The following is a 20,093-nucleotide window of genomic DNA, read 5'->3' as shown; positions in this document are numbered from 1 at the left end:
CTTAACTGACCTCTTTTCTCTGTCCAACACTCTCTTTTCCTTTATTGCTTTCCCTCCCGTTCTTCCCTACCCAACCCCCCCCCCCAAAAAAAAATACTACCACATCTCTTTCTCCCCCTCCATTTATCTTCTCCCTCTCACCTTTCCTTTGTGTTCAGGTGAACCTGATTTCTTGAGGAGGTCTACCAAGCAAAGGGGGGTTAATCATAAACCACTCCACTGTGGACATAGCATCACAGATGGCGCTGCGCCCCATTCATCACACTCGCAGCGACGTCTGAAGGAAAAGTGACAGCGCCATGAATCACTGGCCGTCTGGAAGCCACGGCAGCCATCAAACTGACACTTCGAGAGAGTAACTTTCTTATCGCCAGCCATCATTTACCTAGATATGATTTTCAGCATCTTTCTGTTCATTCCTTCCTCATCTTAGGTTTTGGTTTGTACTTGTGTCTGGAAGACTGGTATTCCTTTAATGAGATAGGAATACCCCCCCCCCCCCCAAAAAAAAAAAAAAAAAAAAGCCATCAAAAGTGCACTTTGCACTATTCATGTCAGTAGTAATCTTACTGTAAGTATCTATGCAAGAGTGGATACCAAATATTTCTCTAGATTAAAGCATACAATGTCATCTGTTCTTCAAAATCTGTGTATACAGAGATTCACATGACCTGATTAAGCTATCTTTACTGACCACTATAAGGTACAATAGGTATGTGCACACACATACACAAACAACACACACCACCCACACACACACTTTGGGTAAAACAATTAATCTTGCCAAACCTCACACATGCACTTTTTTATATTAAAAAAAACAGATAAACTGATATTCATGCATTATGAAATAAAAAGTAAATAATATAAAGAAAGTACATTTATAGATCTACTTCACAAAATCATATAGAGATTTTCTTCCTCTAAAAGCCCATTGAATTATATGAATCCTCTGTTTTGGACAAGGATAAAAATGTGGCTGTTCATAGGATGAAGGAAACCAAACAATTCATGATGAATAACCTTTCTCAGAATGTTAAAAAAATGAGTTGACCCTGCACTTTTCAACAAAAAAAAAAGCTCTCTAGCAATCATTGAAGGCTCATCCACCCCCTCAGTAGAGTACAGAAATGACCCTCTCCATAGGGAAAGAAACCTGAAGCTGTGTGATTCACTTTTGCTAAATACACCCTTACCAACATCTCTACCAAGAATGCCATTATTCAGGATTACCGTTTCCTTGAAGGGACAAAAGTCTGGGCCAATCATTACCATTCTAAACATTTTGAGCATTCGATATGAGTGGAGAATGAACTCTTAGAAAAAAAAGAGAAAGATGTATATATACATTACGATGTCACTACATTATTAAAACCCGAGCAGCCAGCCTCGAGTTTCTGTCGCTCGTTTTACTCTGCACTCTCACGAATGTTGGTGTCGTCGTACATGGCCCCCGAAGGCTGCGTATATCTTGGTAAACAAACTAATCATCCCTTTTAGTGGAAAAGATGTCGCGCCTGAGGTAAGTGAAGTTGCACGAGAGGAGAGGGATACAGAGAAAACCAACAGGTATGTGTTATAATGGGACAGGATAGCAACAAAAAAAAAAAAAAAATAGAAAAAAGCTGACTTGATTGGGGTGTCTTTTGCTCCCCCCGTTATTTTGTCTGTTGAGAAAGCGGTCTTTACCGACCGTATCAGATGTCGCGGCGGATCCATCCATCACACTGAGGGACGGTATGTGTCTGCGAGTTGTCTCAAGCGTGAGTCACTTTCCGGGGTCAATGCAGCGAAAGTGACACCCACTAACAAACCCCACTGAGTAAATTGCACCAGTTGAGACGGATCTCGCCAATTTGATGGTAGCGACAGTGGCAGGGGTGGGGTGAAATGGGGGGGGGGGGGTGGGAGGGGAGGAAGGAGGGGTTGGGAGAGTCAAGTACTTCAGATGTTTAGTTCTTCCACATCTTCATAAGAGAGCAGTCTAGACTAGGTTGTGGGTGGTAAATGCCTCTGTCGAAGCTTTGTCGACGTTTCGTGCACATACTCAAAGAAGACCCGGCCATTTAAGAGTGGTCTGACACATTAGTTGTGATACCTGTTGTTAGTTCGAAGCTGTGATACCTGTTAGTTTCATGTGACTTTTGCCCTAATAATGGGTAACTGAGAGGTCTAGTCATCCACAGGTATGGTAAAGAGCTAAATTCCAATGCCTCATCCTTCCTGGAAAAGCTGAAAAATGCAAACGTCCTCTCAGTACTCTATATTGCATTCCTCAGGATAACTGACGAGTTCAATTATTTGCATGTGCATGTGTGTATGTGTGTGTGTGTACTTGCATGTCTTTGGTGAAAGACAGTTCTTCACTTCTGGATATTTGCACCTGATAGCAATAACTTAATAACAAAATGTAATTCCTACTTTCAGAGATGGAAAACATCCTACACAAATAGGACAGTGAGATTACTGATTGTGAATACATTTAATTTGTGTGTGTGGTGTTTTTTTTTTTGTGAGGAGGGAAAATTTGAGTGCAATATACAACGGCAATAAAAAAGAGTTGTTTGTATTCTTTCTTGGGTGAGTATTCAGAAAAGCTGAGCACTTCAGGCCTCTGGATCAACATTTTGACTGATCGACTGTGTTTTATTTGGATAGCAACATGTTGGAACATTATCTGATCCAATTTGGTGAATATATAACAACGCTGTATTCCTTCGCAGATGAAAGGACCAATTAATTGCCAGACCAGATCACGCCCAATGACAAGAAAATGGAGTGGGGCACAGAAGCATCAATCACTGCATGTACTCCCAGGATAAGTTTTGGCCCTCGACCCACTCACCTTTGGCTTTCTTCGTCCCCGGGACTTCACAATCGCGGGAGATGCACGGGCCCCATCCGGTCCAGGGCCCGACCTGGCAGGACTTGGGGCACGGTATGTGGCAGTGTGTTGTGGTACCTGGCCACAGGCTTGGATCGCACAGCTCATCCGGTAGAGGCATGAAGGCTGTGAGAATGGAAGAAAGGGAATGAGGATGAAAAATTAAGAGATGAGTCATATTTGAGCAGCTTTGTCAGACAATAGTTGTATGCAAAAAAAAAAGAAGAGAAAATTATTCAGGATTCAATTGAGGTCAATCATTTGCAATAGACAATAGTAATATACCTGAATATTTCAGTAATCCATGTTGACTTCTATTCTGTATTCACTTGGTATTAAAATAACAGAGAAAACAGAAAGAAAAACAGTCCTCGTTAAAAAAGACTAGAAAGATATCATTTTCCCTTTTCCCTTTGTCTTAGTCATCTGATCTTAATCATTCAAATGTACTATAAATAGGATGATAGAATACTAATCCTTGCTGCAGATGAAATTATGAAACGAGATAAATTAAATGAGTATGCTCTTATCTTTTTTTTCTGGCTGATTTCTGTCAAATCCCCATTAGTCAGAACAATTCTTCGATCAATCTGTGTTACAGTTTCTCAGTTGCTGCCAAAAGATTACCTCCAGAGGCATCAAAATGACTGTTTCCCTTGCACTCATATAAGAGGTCTGTCTCATTGTCTCATTATCGAATGAAATGAATCAATACCCAATGTTACCGTTAGATTAATTGTCTGTGGGGATCTAATCCCTGTATTGGTGTTGGCTGATACACTTAAGATAAGAAGCCAGGTATTCATGGACTTGTCTAAAAAGCCTAACTGCTCTTCAGATGACAATCTGCCGGGGTGCCCTTACTGTCAATGTTTGCATAAAGATTTTGAAATGAAGATAATAATCTGTATGTGTTCACGGAAAGAGGGAATTCCAGCTTAATGCCATCAGCACTCACAGTAGGTTAACCCGTTGAGGACGAGTCCCGAGTATACTTGGGCGAGTGTTTATGGGAAATGCGTGTTGTAGCAAAATCTGCCCATCCTCAATGGGTTAAATAAATTCTGAATTGTTGGTTATCAAAGGGAATATGTGCATCAATATTATGATTAATGATATCAATATCATGATATGAGTATTATATATTATTCTTCCGGTAAATCTATGTTCTTAAACATTGGTGGAGGTTTGTGATGGTATTGGCAGTAAAGTTCAAGGGAAATCAGTGTCATACACACATTAGGGGTGCCTGTGCTAGCCATGGCTAGCCATCCCATCCCATGTGACACCAAGTGAGGTGCAAGCCAAAGTGTGGATCTGCATGTAATATCCTCTTTCTCCTGAAGAGAATTCCATGGTAAGAATCCAATAGGCCATGAAAATCTCTCTAATGATATCGACATCACGTTTGTCTGTATTATTTGCTCTCTGATGTCGCACATTCCTGGAAACCAACTGGGCCCCATTTCATAAAAGATGTTAGGATAGCAACTCTTGCTGGAATGGCAACTTCCCACACCAACAGTCAATCAGGAAGCTGGATTCTTGTCGTTACCATGATAATTGCCATTCCAGCAAGAGCGGCTATCATATCAACTTTTTATGAAATGGGGCCCTGATGTTTCAATTCTTCATCGCATGTGCACCATTATACCACACATGACGTGCTGTCATGCTTAACAACACCACTGTAAATAACTCAAACTCATACAAACACCTGAGCACCAGAGCACTTCAATTTTACACATATTTCCCTGCCGTCAAAATCACAGATGCCTGGACCGAACTCTGTCATAGCTTGATTAGCACAGGTAAGTGGCACATTACACTTCTTGGCCCTCTAGTCCCCACCCCCAACCCCTTATCCCCCCCCCCCCCTCCCACGATCCCTCCCACCATCCCGAGAAAAGGATTGAGGTTCTATTTTTAAGGAGAGGACAAGATATACATGATGTAGGATGAGGAGCCTCAGAGTAAGAGAAACAGAAAAAAAAAGCAAATTGAAGGAAAAAGAGGGAGAGAGTACGACAGAAACAGTTAGAGAGAGTTAGAGAGAGCAAGAGAGAGCAAGAGAGAGCAAGAGAGAGAGAGAGAAAGGAGAAAATGAAATAGAGAGAAGAAGCAAAGGAACACTGGCCAAACAGAAATCCCAACTTTCGTCGCATCGCCATGGAGACCAGCCCCTGCACTTTTTGGGAAGCTGCTAAGCTGTAGTCTACACATTTTAGGCTGTGTGTGGGTTGGTGAACGACTGTGACACTTTGTATTCACAATCTGGCAAAGGAAGCTAGGCTGGGAGGGAGTGCTCCCCGTGTGTATTGTTTGAGAAGAAAAACAAGTCAAAGCTTAAAACTTTCTGCAAATCTGACAGTGGTTTATTCCCGCTGCTCTGCAAATACGGCTATATAAGTATTGAAGTGTGCGGAGAAGAGCTCTGACACTGTTCCGCGGCCCGGCTAAAATGAAATGTCAAAGATCTCGCCGCGTGAGACAGGAATCTGCCGTAAGCCGGGCAACCCAGATCAAAGTTCCCATGAGGGCGGTATGACATCACACAAGTCAATGTACACCGGAGTGTGCTTTACGCTGTTATTGTAAAGCACTGAATTTCAATTAGCTGAACACGTTAAACTGTCTCATCCATATGGTTCATCTTCAGTGAGTACGTCTGACGTAAAAAAGACAAACGCAAGCTAGCCTCCATGTCTCAAAACCTTCAAAATCCATTGTCAATCACTTAAATGATTAAATTGAATCATTCGAGTCCACGATGCGGATTTGGATGGGGGGGGGGGGTAAGCCTGCAAAATTTAACCTGATGGTTGAAGAAATTTAACGGCAAAAGTAATCATGATCTCTGAATCAGCTTCACATCATCATGAATGCGCAAGTTTATGATGCCACATCACCGATTCATCATCTGAATGAGTGTGGGCCTACACTCGCCAGGTGCTTATCAAACATTACCAAAAACAATGCCCAACAAGCAAAGATTCTAGGTGGGCAGGTCAGTACAAGAGCTGCACTGATCTTTTTGGCTAATTCGTATAAAATGTTAACATTTATGATAAAGTGAACTACAATCTGTGTTTATGATAATGGCTAAAGATTATTTAGGACATGTAAAACTCTGCAAAATTTGCAAATTAATATCTCCTTTCATTATCATTTGAGTCTTCCACAACATTATGATGTTGCCGGGGGGAAACAAGAGACTACAGAAAATAAGACTCCTTGGATGAGACTAGCTTAGTTTCATTGGGTAAAAGAATGTTGGTCTGACACCTTTTCCCCCACGAAAATGTCAAACGACGACACACACATAACACCGGCAAATACTTCCTGCGGCAGCATCACGCGGGAATCCAGCACAAACACGTTGAAATTTGTCGGCAAATACTGGTGCCGAACGAAACTAATTCACGTCAATCTCGGAGGGCGCGTTAAAGACCTAATCCATTCCAATATTGAATCACATGCCGAGATCTGTTTGAACTGCCACCGCTCTTTGCCTGTGATTTTCTCACTAGGTTTGGCCACTACTCAAGGGAGACTGGGGGAATTTACTGCAGAGCCCTAGAGCTGGTAGCATGCAGCAGTCTAGATTCATCTTGTTCTTTTTTTATTTTCTTCATGTGAAAGCAAAGAGCTTTGTGTACTATATTTCTCCTGAAGAACACATTGCACAGAAAGAAATATTCCTATGACGTCTTCAGAATGTGATTTTTCATTGAAGCTAGGGGGGGGGGGGGGGCAGCACTAGAATTTTCAAACACAGGGTTTTCATTTTCAAGCCCTTGTTAACCCTGCAGAAATTGACTAAATACTGACATCTAGGAGTTCTCATTTATAATTCATATACTTGTACTGTCCAGAAGGAATAAAAACAAAAGTGGGGGTGAAGAGGGGTGAAGTTTAGTAATAAATGAAATTTGAGACGAAAAAAAAAAATCTTCACCAGCAAAACTATGCAGCATGGCTGTTTATGAATATTTATCACATATTGTCGCAGGGGTGAAGAGACCTTGTATCTCAAATTTTGGTAAAAACAACTTTTTTTGGATTGATTGTCAGGTAATTAGTGAAGTGATGTTCTGTCCATATCCTAGTTGTCGTACCCCAAAATGAAGCCACCACAGCATGTCAACAAAAAAAAAAGCAATCCCATTTGTAACAGTGCTTTGGCTGCCATGTTTTTGTTTTTGTTTTCACTCTCCTGAACATTTGACATTTTTGAGATATGAGGATTTGTCACCCCAACAGCAATACTATGCAAATTAGACAAATTTGGGTGAACAGAACTTCGAGCACAGTGCCAATTAGCCAAACAGTGGAATTGCAAAGTGTGCTCAATATCTTATATATGTTATGCCAGTCTGTGATTTTTGCCCTTATAGGAGCTTTTTGCCCTTATAGGAGCTTTTGTCTTCGTAATCCGAGGGTTGTGCTTGAGGGCTGATAACAGTGTCAGAATACATAATTACAATAGTGCCTTTGTCCGTGCCAATGTTGCGCCGAAAGCTATACATGCCGTGAATTTTCAATGGAAATAGGGGTCGGCGAATGACATAAAATCATATTTGGTACATGAGCGCATGTTTAACAACATAGGTCAAGCAGTGTTTAATATTTCTCCGCAAAGATAATGCAGAGCCACAAGAATTACCATCTCAACAAGAGGAAATTACTGCCTCCCACAACCTCTGGGCAGCTAGACAAAACATGATGAATAGTTTGGGGGTTTGGTCATCGATGGGTGAGATTTATGGCACAATCATTTTGGAAATGCAAAACAGTGGCGTGAACAAGTGGTGGCGGTGACATGCATTTCCACGAACTTGGTAACCAGTGCATGAAGTGAAAGGGGAATAGGTGGATTGGATAGTTAAGCATGGCACATTGGTGGCGACTTCCAAGGTTATCCTATATTCCCCATGATACACTAAGAGAAAAGGGGAGTAGAAAATTACTTCTCACCTTGTAAAAATGCCACAAAGAAACATGTCGGGGGGAGGAGGGAGAGAGAAAAATTATGCATAATTGCGATTGTGTGGTAATGCAATTTCCAGCAGAGTGACGGGTGTTTGATTAAAAAGCCCACATCTCAGACTGGTCTGTTTGCATGTCAATCTTCATATTTTTCATGTCGTGCTGACATCTCACTATGATTGAATGTCAAGTGGAAATGGACTGTTGACATTAAAGGGAAAAAAAATTGATTCGCCGTTTGCGATATTTTCTCTGGCATCAAATATTCAGGAACCTGCAATGGATGAGCCCCCCCCCCCCCCATCTTCCAAAAAAAAAAGAAGAAAAAAAGAAAAAGGTTTCATCACCACCCTGACAAACATCATTTCCACATGTTAAAGAAATTAATTTTGTGTGGAAAATGACATGGTTGGGAGACAAGACATAAAGACAGACTGACAAACAGACAGACAGACAGACAGACAGACAGACAGACAGACAATTGTGTGTGAGAGCAGTAACAGAATCAAGATAGAAATATATAGAATAGGTAAAGACTGTAAGGTATGAAATAAAAAAAAAAATTGGAAAGCTATATTTCATGAATTCAAAGATGAAGGCTGGAGTATAGGGAAGGAGAAATTAAGTATTTAAACTCAAGATAGCTGCATGCTGGCAAAGATATAGGAGGGAACAAGGGTAAATATTGGAAACGGTAAATATTGGGGAAATAGGAAGAAGATTGGATGAGTAAAGAGAGAAAAGGAGAGAGATACAGACAGACAGACAGACAGACAGATATATGGACAGACAGGCAGAACAAACAAGATAAGAAACAAGAGATGGTATGTTAGTAGCCCTCCATGTAGAAGTCACATACTGAAAAATGAGGAATGCTCACATGCATTTTAATTTTGAGAATTTCGCGAGCACCAACATTCGTGAAATTAAAATGAATGCGAAAGTTCTTTTCTACACAATATGCATTGGATGCCGGTGGCAATTCGTGAAAATTTCTTGCTGCGATTATATCGTGTTTTACAGTACATAATTTGAAGATTCATGTGTGTGTGTATGTGTGCATGTGTGTGTGTGTGTGTGTGTGTGTGTGTGTGTGTGTAACTGGCTAAATATGTGGCTTACTAGTAAAGGCATTGTTTTACTCTATACCATAATTAGTGGTATGAGAAGGAGACATTGATTTTCCAATGTAAAGGTTGACAGAGGACATAAGGGGTTTTCTACATCCAAAACCTCAAAGGAAAAGAACAAAGAGAAATTCCAAACACATGCACACACATGCGATTTATTTGGGGAGACCATTTCATTCTCTACTAGATGCTAGACTAGACTAGATTCAAGACATGACATTTGCTCCTGTGACAACTGTTCCAGTCTTATTTTCTAAAAGGACTTAGGGTTAGAGTCAAGGTTGTGGTATGGTTGTACGTTTTAGGGTTAGGGTTATGTTTGTAGGTAGAATTTCTGTTTGGCTTAGCCTGCAGATATTTCATGGGAACAATTGTCTCAAGAGCAAATGTCATGGAAACTGTGCATACAGATGAAATTCTGGAAACAATACAGAGAGTTTGTGACAGAGAGCTGGGGTAAATTTATTTCTGTGGAAACATGAAGATATTAGTATTGGTGGTGACATTGCCTTGATAGAAGGGAGTAGGAAAGGCACAAAACGTGTAGGTGAGGTCATGATTCTTTCAGGTCAAGGTGTGACCTCAGGTCATGACTCCTTCAGGTCAAGGTGTGACTGCAGGTCATAAGGTCAGGATTCTTTCAGGCTAAGGTATGACCTCAGGTCAAGAGGTCATGACTCCTTTGAGTCAAGGTATGACATCAGATCATGAGGTCACGACTCCTTCAGGTCATGGCCTCAGTCCTTCAGAAGAATGACCTCTCTAAGTTAGCTGACTTTGTATGGTGGTGTACTCTGACCTCCCCAAGCCACCAGGTCAAGAATGGTTCATGAGCACACACAGTGGGCGATGAACTTTAAAGAGTGAACTTTGTGCCTTACCTGTGTCATTCACATGGGTGCAGAACACCTCCCTTGTGGCCAGACCACCTCCACAGGATCGTCTCTCCCTGTTGTCATCACCATCCTCAAGATTATCTCCACCAGAAGAGCCTGGGAGGATATCACACTCTGACCAGGCGGAGGTTCTCCACACGTAGCGCCCCCTGGAGATGAGAGATAGACACACACACAGAAAATGGAGAAAGGATTTTAATATCATCACGTCTTGCAGTGAAATTGGGGTAAGTTGGTTGTTCATCTATTCAACAAATTTAGAGTTAACACAGAACACATCACCATCAAAGACAATGTTGTTATGTTGTCTGGCTCATCATGGAACCACATCATGCAGTATAGTTATTTGGTCATGCTTTCACGTAGCCTGTGCTATGAAAACACAGAAAGAATGTTTTGTGTCAAAATGGGGTGTCTAAACACATATTATTTCCTACTCTCTGAAGTACCTATCCTTACAAATGATACTTCCAAATGAAATTATAATATTGTTACTACTTTGCCTAGATTTTTTTAATATCATGAAATAGATAAATCACCTTGAAATCATGGTGGAGGATATTCATGTGTAGCTTTATATGATAAGAAACTCTCTGCTCCTAACAGACAATATGATCTGGTACTTGATTTTCTTGGAATTTCTTTTCATGCTAGATGGTTTTTTTTTTGTGTGTGTGTGTTAAGTTTTCTAATGCAATCAAAATTTAATCAGGAAATCAACATCAGAATTGATGTTTGATAAACTTGTCAAAGTTTGTAAATCAGTGAATGATGATAAAGCTGCTGTAAAACCAGAAACATTTGCACATTAAAATTTCACAAATCAGAGCTGACTACCTTTTTTGCAGCATGAAATTTTCATGAAGTGTCATTGGCATTCAATGCATTGTGTACGCAAACACTTTCACGTGCATTCTACTTTCACAAATCTTGGCTCCTTGTGAAATTTGCAAATGTTTCTGCAAAACTGTTGTCTAAAAGATGCATTCAAGACAAGGCCTAAAATCCATGAGAAACAAAATCTTTTGATCTCTCAGCACATCTCAATTCAGGAATGTATAAAGTTATTGTAAGATGAGTAGATGTGTGTCCTCATACTTCTCAAATCTTTGTTGATTGAACATCCACATGGAAACACACACAAAAAGGAACAAAAATCAGGAAATCACTAACAAGCCCCAGGGAGAAACACGGACCTCATTCCCTTCCATCCCGTGGATGACGCCCTGCAAAGGGTGAGAGACCTTATCGTCAGCGTCTCATTACCATGGGATTTGGAGGGGGTATTTGTGCGTTGCACAGCCGAGTCCTGAATGGGAGCAGGGGTAAAGGGAGGTTTGGGGTGGGTACGGGTGAGGGAAGAAATGGGGGGGGGGAGGTATATGGTGGAGGTGCTGATATGCAAGGTGGAGCTTCATGTACATGGCACATTGCTCAAAATTTGCCCAACAAATTTGAGGAGGACACTACAAGAATGACGTAACATCCTCCCACATCAATCCAGAAGTAAATCTGGGGAACTAGAGGAAGGAAGCACCTAGCAACAGGATAGAACAGTGTCTATGCGTGTGTGTGTGTGTGTGTGTGTGTGTGTGTGTGTGTAAGTGTATAAATCTTGGTTTTTGTAAGTGACTCTAATTCCTGATTTGTATGTTTTTCCCATGATTAATTCCACATTCTGACTGGACATATTTAATGTGAACACTTCAATATATGTATATTCTTTTTCAACATGAATATGGCTTTTAACAGGCAGATCGTATGCTAGAATATTAACAGTGTACAATTCCCTTCTGCCTCTCTCCCCCTAAAATTCAGCTTTGATAAAAAAAAGGACATCCCTCTTGTCAACAAGCTTAGCTGTCAAGATGCATGACTATCCTAAGAGCATGAAATAATGAGAGGAGGAAATTGAAATTTGGTAGGCAGGGGTCTGAGAGCAGACATCTGAAGAGAAACAGAAAAAGAAAGGGAGAAAATGTAGAAAAAAAAGATAAAGAAAACCATATAAGGCAAATTGAAAAAAAAAAGGAAGAAAAAAAAGAAGAAGATGTAGGTCATTAGTATGTGCCTGGTAAGGGGAATTGCCGGGAATTACTATTCTGGTAGGATCCATGTGTTTGGTACCCCGTGTGTTTGCGCACTCCACGGTCTCTGTTGGATATTTGATAGCACACTTCAAGAGGAACCGTGAATGGGACGGCGGTGGGATGGTGGCACGAGCCAAAATGGGGGAAAGGAACATTCTGAGCCTGCCACGTGCAGAATATCTGAATGAAAAGACACCGTAATGGGTCTATGTGAGAGCGTTCAATAAGCCACAAGCACACCACTCAGCAACCATCAACCGAGAATACAAATTTCTCTTCCTTTCTTTTCTATCTATATCTATCTTTTTCTTTTTATGTCACTTAGCAGTTATGTTGAGAGCACTTTTTTGCCGTCCAAAGTGCCATTGAATCTTTTTCTGACGGTTGCTTCTCCAAATTTCTAGCTTCCAGAAGATTTTATCTCATTAGCTTTGTTTGGTAGGGGAGGCTGCCGCATTACACTCTCTTCCCTCTTGTATTCATTCCCTTGAACCTTCCCTTTGTTTTTGTCATTTGAATTTGTATTTCCTTTTAATTCATTCTTTCTACACATTTTTATCGACATCTACTCCCCCACCCGCACCCTGCACCCCAACATGCTTGATTTTAACATTCCATTTGCTTTCTTCAGAGACTAAGGCAGTATAAAACAGTTTGATTCCATGTTTCATCAATGTATGTAAATGTTCCCCCCAAATGAATATTTTTGTTCCACTAGTATGCCAGCTCTCAATGCAACAAAGGCCATGTGCAATTCTACATACTCCAGGAGTTATTGATTGACATGCATAGGATATACATGTCGATGCATTCAAGTGCACTCACTACATATTTTTTCTCAGCCGGCTGAAGAGCTGAGTCCTGGAAAAGTTTGAAACATCACCTGCAAAAGCCCTGAAAATTGGACTGCAGTTGTGCTAAGTGACTTTCCATGGTAACACTAGAGCTCACAGTATGAGAGAGTCATGTGATTCGATGGTGACGTAGTGAGCTCAGGTGGTACTACAAAGTAGCCATTGCTGGAACCAAAACACCATCTTTTTTCTTCTTTTTCATTCATGATTTTCACTACCTCATCATAATACTCTGCCCCCTCGTGTTCCAGTCATCCTTTGTGTTACGTGTTGCCACCGAGGCCATTATTACTGTCATCAGAGACAACTGTTCTGCTATCAATATTTGACACCCCTCCCCCAGGGGAATTGGATTCCCCCCTCCCCCCTGTTTTCCTCGTGTATCCACATTTGGGCAAACACGATGGCAACTCCAACAGAAGATCCCGCTCTACAAACTGGCAATTTCCTGCACCACATACATTTCAACTTCAATTGCACTTTTACCAGTACCCCAAACTTTAGCTTATTTGGCAAGGTGGGGGGGGGGGGGGGGGGGGAGGGGTGGTCAGCGGAGGAGCATGAATGTTTAATTGTTCACTTTGCATGAGTGTAAATTGTCTACCGCCAGTGCTCATAATCTCTGAATCGCAATCACACTCAGCAATTTGGGGGTGGTTTGCCCATGAATCGGTAATTTCAAGCAAGTGCATCCAATTTCCTGAATGCATAGGATATATACTATTCTAATCAGTTTCTTATCAGTCCTGAATCTCACAATAGCTTTAATGTCTCTCAGAATTCCTTCTGTTTCTCTTTTCTTGTCCCTGTTTGTTGTCCTTCTCTATCTCTCCCTGTCTCTCTTTCTGTATTTTTCTCTTTCTCTATCTACCTCCCTATCTCCCATTCTTTCTGTATTTTTCTCTTTCTCTATCTACCTCCCTATCTCCCTCTCTTTCTGTATTTTTCTCTTTCTCCATCTTCCTCCCTATCTCTCTCTGTAGCTATAGTTTTCTCTCTATCTATCCTTCTCTATCTCCCTCTCTTTCTGTACTGTTATCTCCTGCCCTTCATTCTCTCTCTGTTTAACATATTCCCCTTTCTTTCCATTCTTCTCTCTCTCCCTTTTCTCTTCCTAATTTTCTCAGTCCATCCTTCTATCTTTTGCTGCTCTTTCCTTTCTGTCTTCTTCTGCTACTTCTGTTTGTCTCTTTTTCCCTTGATTTCTATCTCTCTCTCTCTCTCTCCTGTTCATGCTGAGCAATATTTTATGAGATATGTGTAAGGAGGTTAATATGAAAACCTGATGAGAACACGGCGGATGAATCACACACAGGGCGATGAATGAAAGAACATCCTCATTACTTATTCATGCACCTACTTATATGTGGCATAGTTTTCTACTCATAATCATATGGAAGAAATAAATATTAATAACATTAACGCTATCAGGTGAGTACATCAATGAAGGTGCATATGAAAGTGAGTACATCACTATGGGTGCATACGAAAGTATCACTTATCGCATGATTGGATTATCTGTTTCACTCAGAAACACGAGCATGAAAATTAATGACTCTATCATCAATATCTAAAGATTGCTTTTCTCATGGAAGAGGTGGCACTGGATCATCATGAATATGATATGAAAGAAATGAAATAAATGACAAAAAAACCCAATTAATCATTTAGCTTTGTGTGTCAGACAAAGAACTATGCTAGGCCCAAATGGAATTTATTATGCATTTGTTTCAACAGGGAGCAACTGTAATGGATTAGCTTAGAATGGTCAATGATGCTCTGTGAATACAATCTCCATTTTTGTGTAATAATTAAAGGTACTGTTTACCACTGGGAGCAGTGATTTAAAAAAAGTCCTAGATATCATATTTGATGCATATGTGGAGGTCAGTTGTATGAAAAACATCCTACCATGTCAAAATTTTGCAATTAAGCCTAAAATATAAAGAGATATCCCTATTTTTCTCACTAAACCATAACTGTAGTTGGTTAAGTCTAGAAACATTTTCAATATAACTATCGTTCACATTTTGTATATTCAACAATACTTAACATTACATCGGTTGTTTCTATCCTTAACTCACATTTTAAAGCTATTTTGAAGCACTAACGCTGGGTTTTTGTTTAATCTCCAAATGGTAAATAATGCCTTAAACTAAACAGACAAGCTTTACACAGCAACACTACAAAAGCCTGTCAAAAATCTGGCACTCTAAAGACTACAAACAAAAACTTTGGTATCTTGTCCACAAAGCAATTTATGTTTATATCTAAGCTTGAGTGTCACTGGGCCTCTGACAATACTCTGTCATCCACTAGATATATTCAAGTGTAATTTGAAGATCACAATGTAAAATGATTTCCACATTCATGTAAATTTTTGAAGTCCATCAGAACAAGCAAATGCTGTGATTTTATTGATAGATTCTGAGATTTGACATTTGTTGCATGACCCATTAAATCAACAGTGGATAAAGTGGCAAAAGTAGTTCAACATCTTTGTCTTAGAAATATCCAGACATTACTAGGACAAAGATATGGCCATTACCATAGCAATATTTATAATGCTAACAGCTGACTGCTCCTTCCCTATTTGTTGCCATGGTAGTTGTGAATCATTACATCATAACCATTGTTGAAAATGTCTTATGAGAGAGGTCTAATTTTCTGCTCTTCTATTGAATCTATTGAAATATTAGCATTTAATTATTTTTTTAACCGCAAGAGAACCTGTGCTCATAATGTAGTATTTATTTATTTATCTATTTACATATATGTTACATAAACATAAATATATACATTTATGTATATGTATGGTATATATAAATACATACATATAAATAATTATATATGTATGCATATATAAACATGTCAAGAAATTCTCACACACACACACACATACACACACAAATGAAAGACTTAAGTGACCAGTTAGCGAGCATGGCTTTGTGAGAGAATTTTGAATGATGACTCAGACTTCAAACATTAAATTGGAAACCAGCAAAAAAAAAAAAAAAAAAAAAAATCTGTCTGGTCTATACTTTCTTTGATGTCTATCATCCTGTTCAAATGTTTGCACAAGCTAGCTCTCCCCTCTCTGCTATACGACACGACATAGGGCCTTTCTCGCATGCTGCTTCTGGGTTTTTCCACAGAAACACTGTCTGTCCATCTTGATACGTGAGAAGCAGAGCGGTTTCGGACTTGCAAAATAGCCCGTTCATAGATCGAGTCTCGAGGCAAGTTTCTGACAGGGCTTATAAGCTACAGATTGTTCAATCAGCTGAAATGGGCTGAGCTCCGGAGTGACCCCTGACCGCAAGTGACCTTGGCACACGTCAGTTGTATCACAATCTCCATGGCCCGACTGCCAATCAAACAGGCAATGTTTCTGATATGCTTACATGCTATAGAATATGTACATGTGCACATGTACACATGTGCATGTACCGAGGCTAAAGTAAACATCAGGAGGTCAAGATGACCTGTATCTCCTCAATGTTGTTTTAGCGCTTGACCATGCAGTCACACTGCAAATAAGCCTATGCACCAAGAATCCAGCCAAAACCTGATTTTAAAACACATCCAAGTTTACCAAATATGTACAATACAATAGTTACATTCACACGCAGTTGCCAAACTTGAAGTTTAGGTCAAAAACTTAACTGTTGAGGATTAGCTCCACTCATGAATTCACGACGCTGGTTCACATGCGCACCTAAACTTGAGCAAATCCCACTCAAAGATTACACTGGAAGTGCAGAGTCTTTGCTAGATGACCTTATGCCCATACAAAATATCGTAGCTGGAGATTGACCTGGACGCAAACGAGAAGCAAGGTTCATGCTAACTCACAAGCTCGTTGATTGTTGTGTCCACACAGAGTGAAACTATGAGTGGGGACCCCCGTGGCTCGTGGAGAGAGCATAAACCCTAAGATCTCTTGTGGTTCTAATCATTGACTAAACTTTAAGATTGCTAATTTCCGAGTGCGTACACACAGTGCTTAACTATAAGCTAATAATCGAGAGTTAAGTTTTTGGCCGAAACTTTAAGTTTAGGAACAGCCTGTGAACCTTACTTATGACTTCTCCAGGAATATCGTGAAATATGAGACAAACGTGGCAGCGATGTTGTTTGTTTACTTGTTTTTTATTTGGTGATGTCCTTAGGAGTAATTTCGTCCTTTTTAAAAGACAAATGCACTGTCCTTCACAGTTTGAGGTCTACAATCCCTCCATTCATTTATGTCTTAACCGTGATATCTGTCTTTATATTTCTGTCCGAGCTTTCTGCCCCTCTCCTTGTAGATATAGTTCCACCTTGTTTTTGTCCCTCCATACATACCAAAAACTTGCATCCCTCCTCCCCCTTTTTAATGGAGGCAAATGAACCCAAACAAAATGATGAACCATTCGCAGGACCGGGAGCTCATAATACCCCACGCTGACCTTTCTCCCACGGTGTCCTTCCCCTCTGAAAAAATCCGGAGAAATACAACTCCCTCTATTGATCAACCCTCATACGGCAATCCGCACTGGTGTACATATTGCCGGAGGATGATTTTTTTCTTTCTTCTTCTTTTTTTTTCGCTATCTCTCGCTCTTTTCATAGGAGATATAATGGGACTCTCCTTGCCATTCTCTTAACCCAGATCATACATAACCTACTTTTTCCAGGTTGCTCCGTGCACATCATCCCGCCGCTCTGTCGTCAGGGAGACAAGCGAGGTTTGGAGGATCCGCCTCTTTGTTGGCTCAATCTGGAATGATTTCGAGTCTTGTCTAAAGACTTCCCGACGTCTTCCTCTCCTCCCTCTCTATAAGGATTGACGAGTGTTAACAGCCAATATCTCTGTATAATGTGTTAACTTTGCTATCCATTTCAGCAAAATGATTGATCTTCTTCACTGATAAATGAATATCATTTCCATACCATTAGTGTAGGATTCAGGTACTGCACCTTTTTTTTTTCTTCTTGTGAAACTTTTGGTTTCTGCCTCTATTATGTTTCTTGTCACATACACTTCTGACATTTACTTAAGATGATTGATAAATCCAAAGATAATCATGTTACATAATGAGAAGGCTTTATCTATGATTATTACGAGCTTAAAAATGGCTGGATATGTACTGCAGCCTTTAACTTTCCCCATGAAAATGATGTAGATTAAATATCTAATTGCATAAAGCAGACAGATATGTAACTTTAACTGAAATCCAAACCTATACCACTCTCATAAAGTTACTTTTGCTATGTTCATGTAGGTCAAACATTCTCGGAAGAGTATCTTGTTCTTTATGGAATTTCAAATGAATCTAGAGCTGGATTCCACAGATTTGCACATTCTTACCTTCTTTCTTCAATTCTTATTTTCTACGAAGAGCTGAAATAGAACACTAAAGATCCTTTGTGACAGGTAAATTCTCCAGCTTGACTGACATTATAGTGTCATGCTTTATTGGAGGGGGAGGGGTACTTTCCACAGATAATCTTATCTCTTGATCCCTTCAAATTTTTTTTTAATCTCCCATATTTCTGCTCTCATCTGTCCAAACTGCAATAATTCACTTGGGCTTATCTCGAGACATTGTCGCCACAAAGTGGTTGAAGGTGTCAACACTGACGTGCAAAGCCTTTGGTAACATATGTAGCACTGTTATGCTTCTCATCTGACAATATCATCTTCAAAAAAAGTTGACTGCCTTCCATGCTAACTGGGTCATTCTCAATGTTTCTCTTTCTCTGTGAAGGTAATGCGAAACCACCCCTCTAAGAGCTAATTCTAGTTTTCATAGCGTTTGATATGACATGCTTGTATATATCTGAAAGCCAGCATATAGTTGGTGTGTGGTTGCTAGTTGGGATGATATGTGTGTGTGTGTGTGTGGGGGGGGGGGGGTACACTATCAGCATATCTAGGACAATCGGAGAGCTAGACAAAGATAGCACCCCCCCCCCCACAAGTCTTCCAAACAAGACATAATGGGTGTCATGTTTAACCCCCTGGAGCGTGAACACGACCACAGATTCCCCACGACAAGAGCTTACTTGGATGGGCACGGTCTAGTGATCCCTCGCCATGGCTCAAATGATTTTATAATGATACTTCTTAGCACTGGCAACATGCCATTTCACAAGTATGGATATCGTGGGTGTTCTTATACATCAACCCTACCAACAAAAAACAGAGGATATACGGGAACCCTAGAGCACATCAGCACAAAAGTAAGATAGCACAAGGAGACCACTGTTTACAAAATGCACGGATGAGCTTGCTCTGGATCAGCCAATTTTCTGACATCCATTACATTAAATAAAGATGATGCCACAGGCCCATACTTTGAAAGATGGGAACCAAAGGGGATGTATAACCTCCATTTTAGTTTGTGTGTGTGTGAGTGTGTGTGTTGTGCAATGTCGGTACATGTGTATGTGTGTTATAAAGTTGAGTGTGAAAGACATATGATATTCAAGAACATTGTAAAGTATGATGGCTCTAAGTAGAGTTTTTTTTTAAGGTTACATTTTAGAGGAACAGTTGCAGTGGCAAATGACAAACAAGTGCTACCCAAGAAATGTGCCCCTTGACATTTCAGAGAGGTGATGAAGACTTCTTTCAAAAAATGTAATCTGCATCATGTGGAAATTAAAGAACAAGCAAGTACAGCCATGGAGGACTTCAATATATATTAACAAAAATGATTTTCGAAAAGCTGCCACAGTACTAGATCCAACGCCTTCATCCCTGCTTGGGGGGAGAAGTTCCCTTGACTCCAAATGGAGATACCCTACAAATCATTACCTGTGACTGGAGGAGCAGTGGGCAATCAATAATGCATGATCCCCAGCATCAGAAATGCATAGGTGGGACTAAAGGAATCATCAGTTATGGATGGCAGCGGAAGAACCGGCCCTCTTGTGCCCAAAGTAGCGTAAGGATCTTTCAGACTTCCTGCCGGCTGGGGATTTTAATTTCTCTTTTCTTTTCGGTGGGGTGGCCGGTAATTAGAAGGGACTTGATCCTATGGCTGGTGGGTTTCTTGCATCTCTCGGTATGCCACTTCTGCGCACAACAAGGGAGTTGCAGCATGCACGTGACACGTGTAATACAGAATCCATTAAAAGTGCAGGAGAGAGAGAGAAAGAATTCCATTCAAGAGAAGAAATGCAGTCAACTTCATGTAGCATGCTACTAAGAACATGAGCACCACTCCTCTTCCCTCATCGACATCATTTTAGTCTCTATG

General features: G+C 40.4%; 1 protein-coding gene across 1 annotated transcript in view; it reads right to left on the bottom strand.

The window, feature by feature from the left end:
* LOC139726703 (thrombospondin type-1 domain-containing protein 7A-like) overlaps positions 1-20,093 on the bottom strand; it is a 131,949-nt gene that overhangs the window by 38,445 nt on the left and 73,411 nt on the right. The window contains exons 5-6 of the mRNA XM_071637689.1: positions 9,885-10,048; positions 2,846-3,010 (exon numbers count right to left, since the gene is read on the bottom strand). Coding sequence (XP_071493790.1) covers positions 2,846-3,010; positions 9,885-10,048 — 329 coding nt within the window. The remainder of the gene's footprint in view (positions 1-2,845; positions 3,011-9,884; positions 10,049-20,093) is intronic.

This window comes from Diadema antillarum, unplaced genomic scaffold (assembly GCF_040938485.1).
Source record: "Diadema antillarum isolate AM-2024a unplaced genomic scaffold, OU_Dant_1.0 seq00000097_RagTag, whole genome shotgun sequence".
NCBI classification, from domain to species: Eukaryota; Metazoa; Echinodermata; class Echinoidea; order Diadematoida; family Diadematidae; genus Diadema; species Diadema antillarum.
This window is presented reverse-complemented; position numbering and strand designations above follow the sequence as displayed.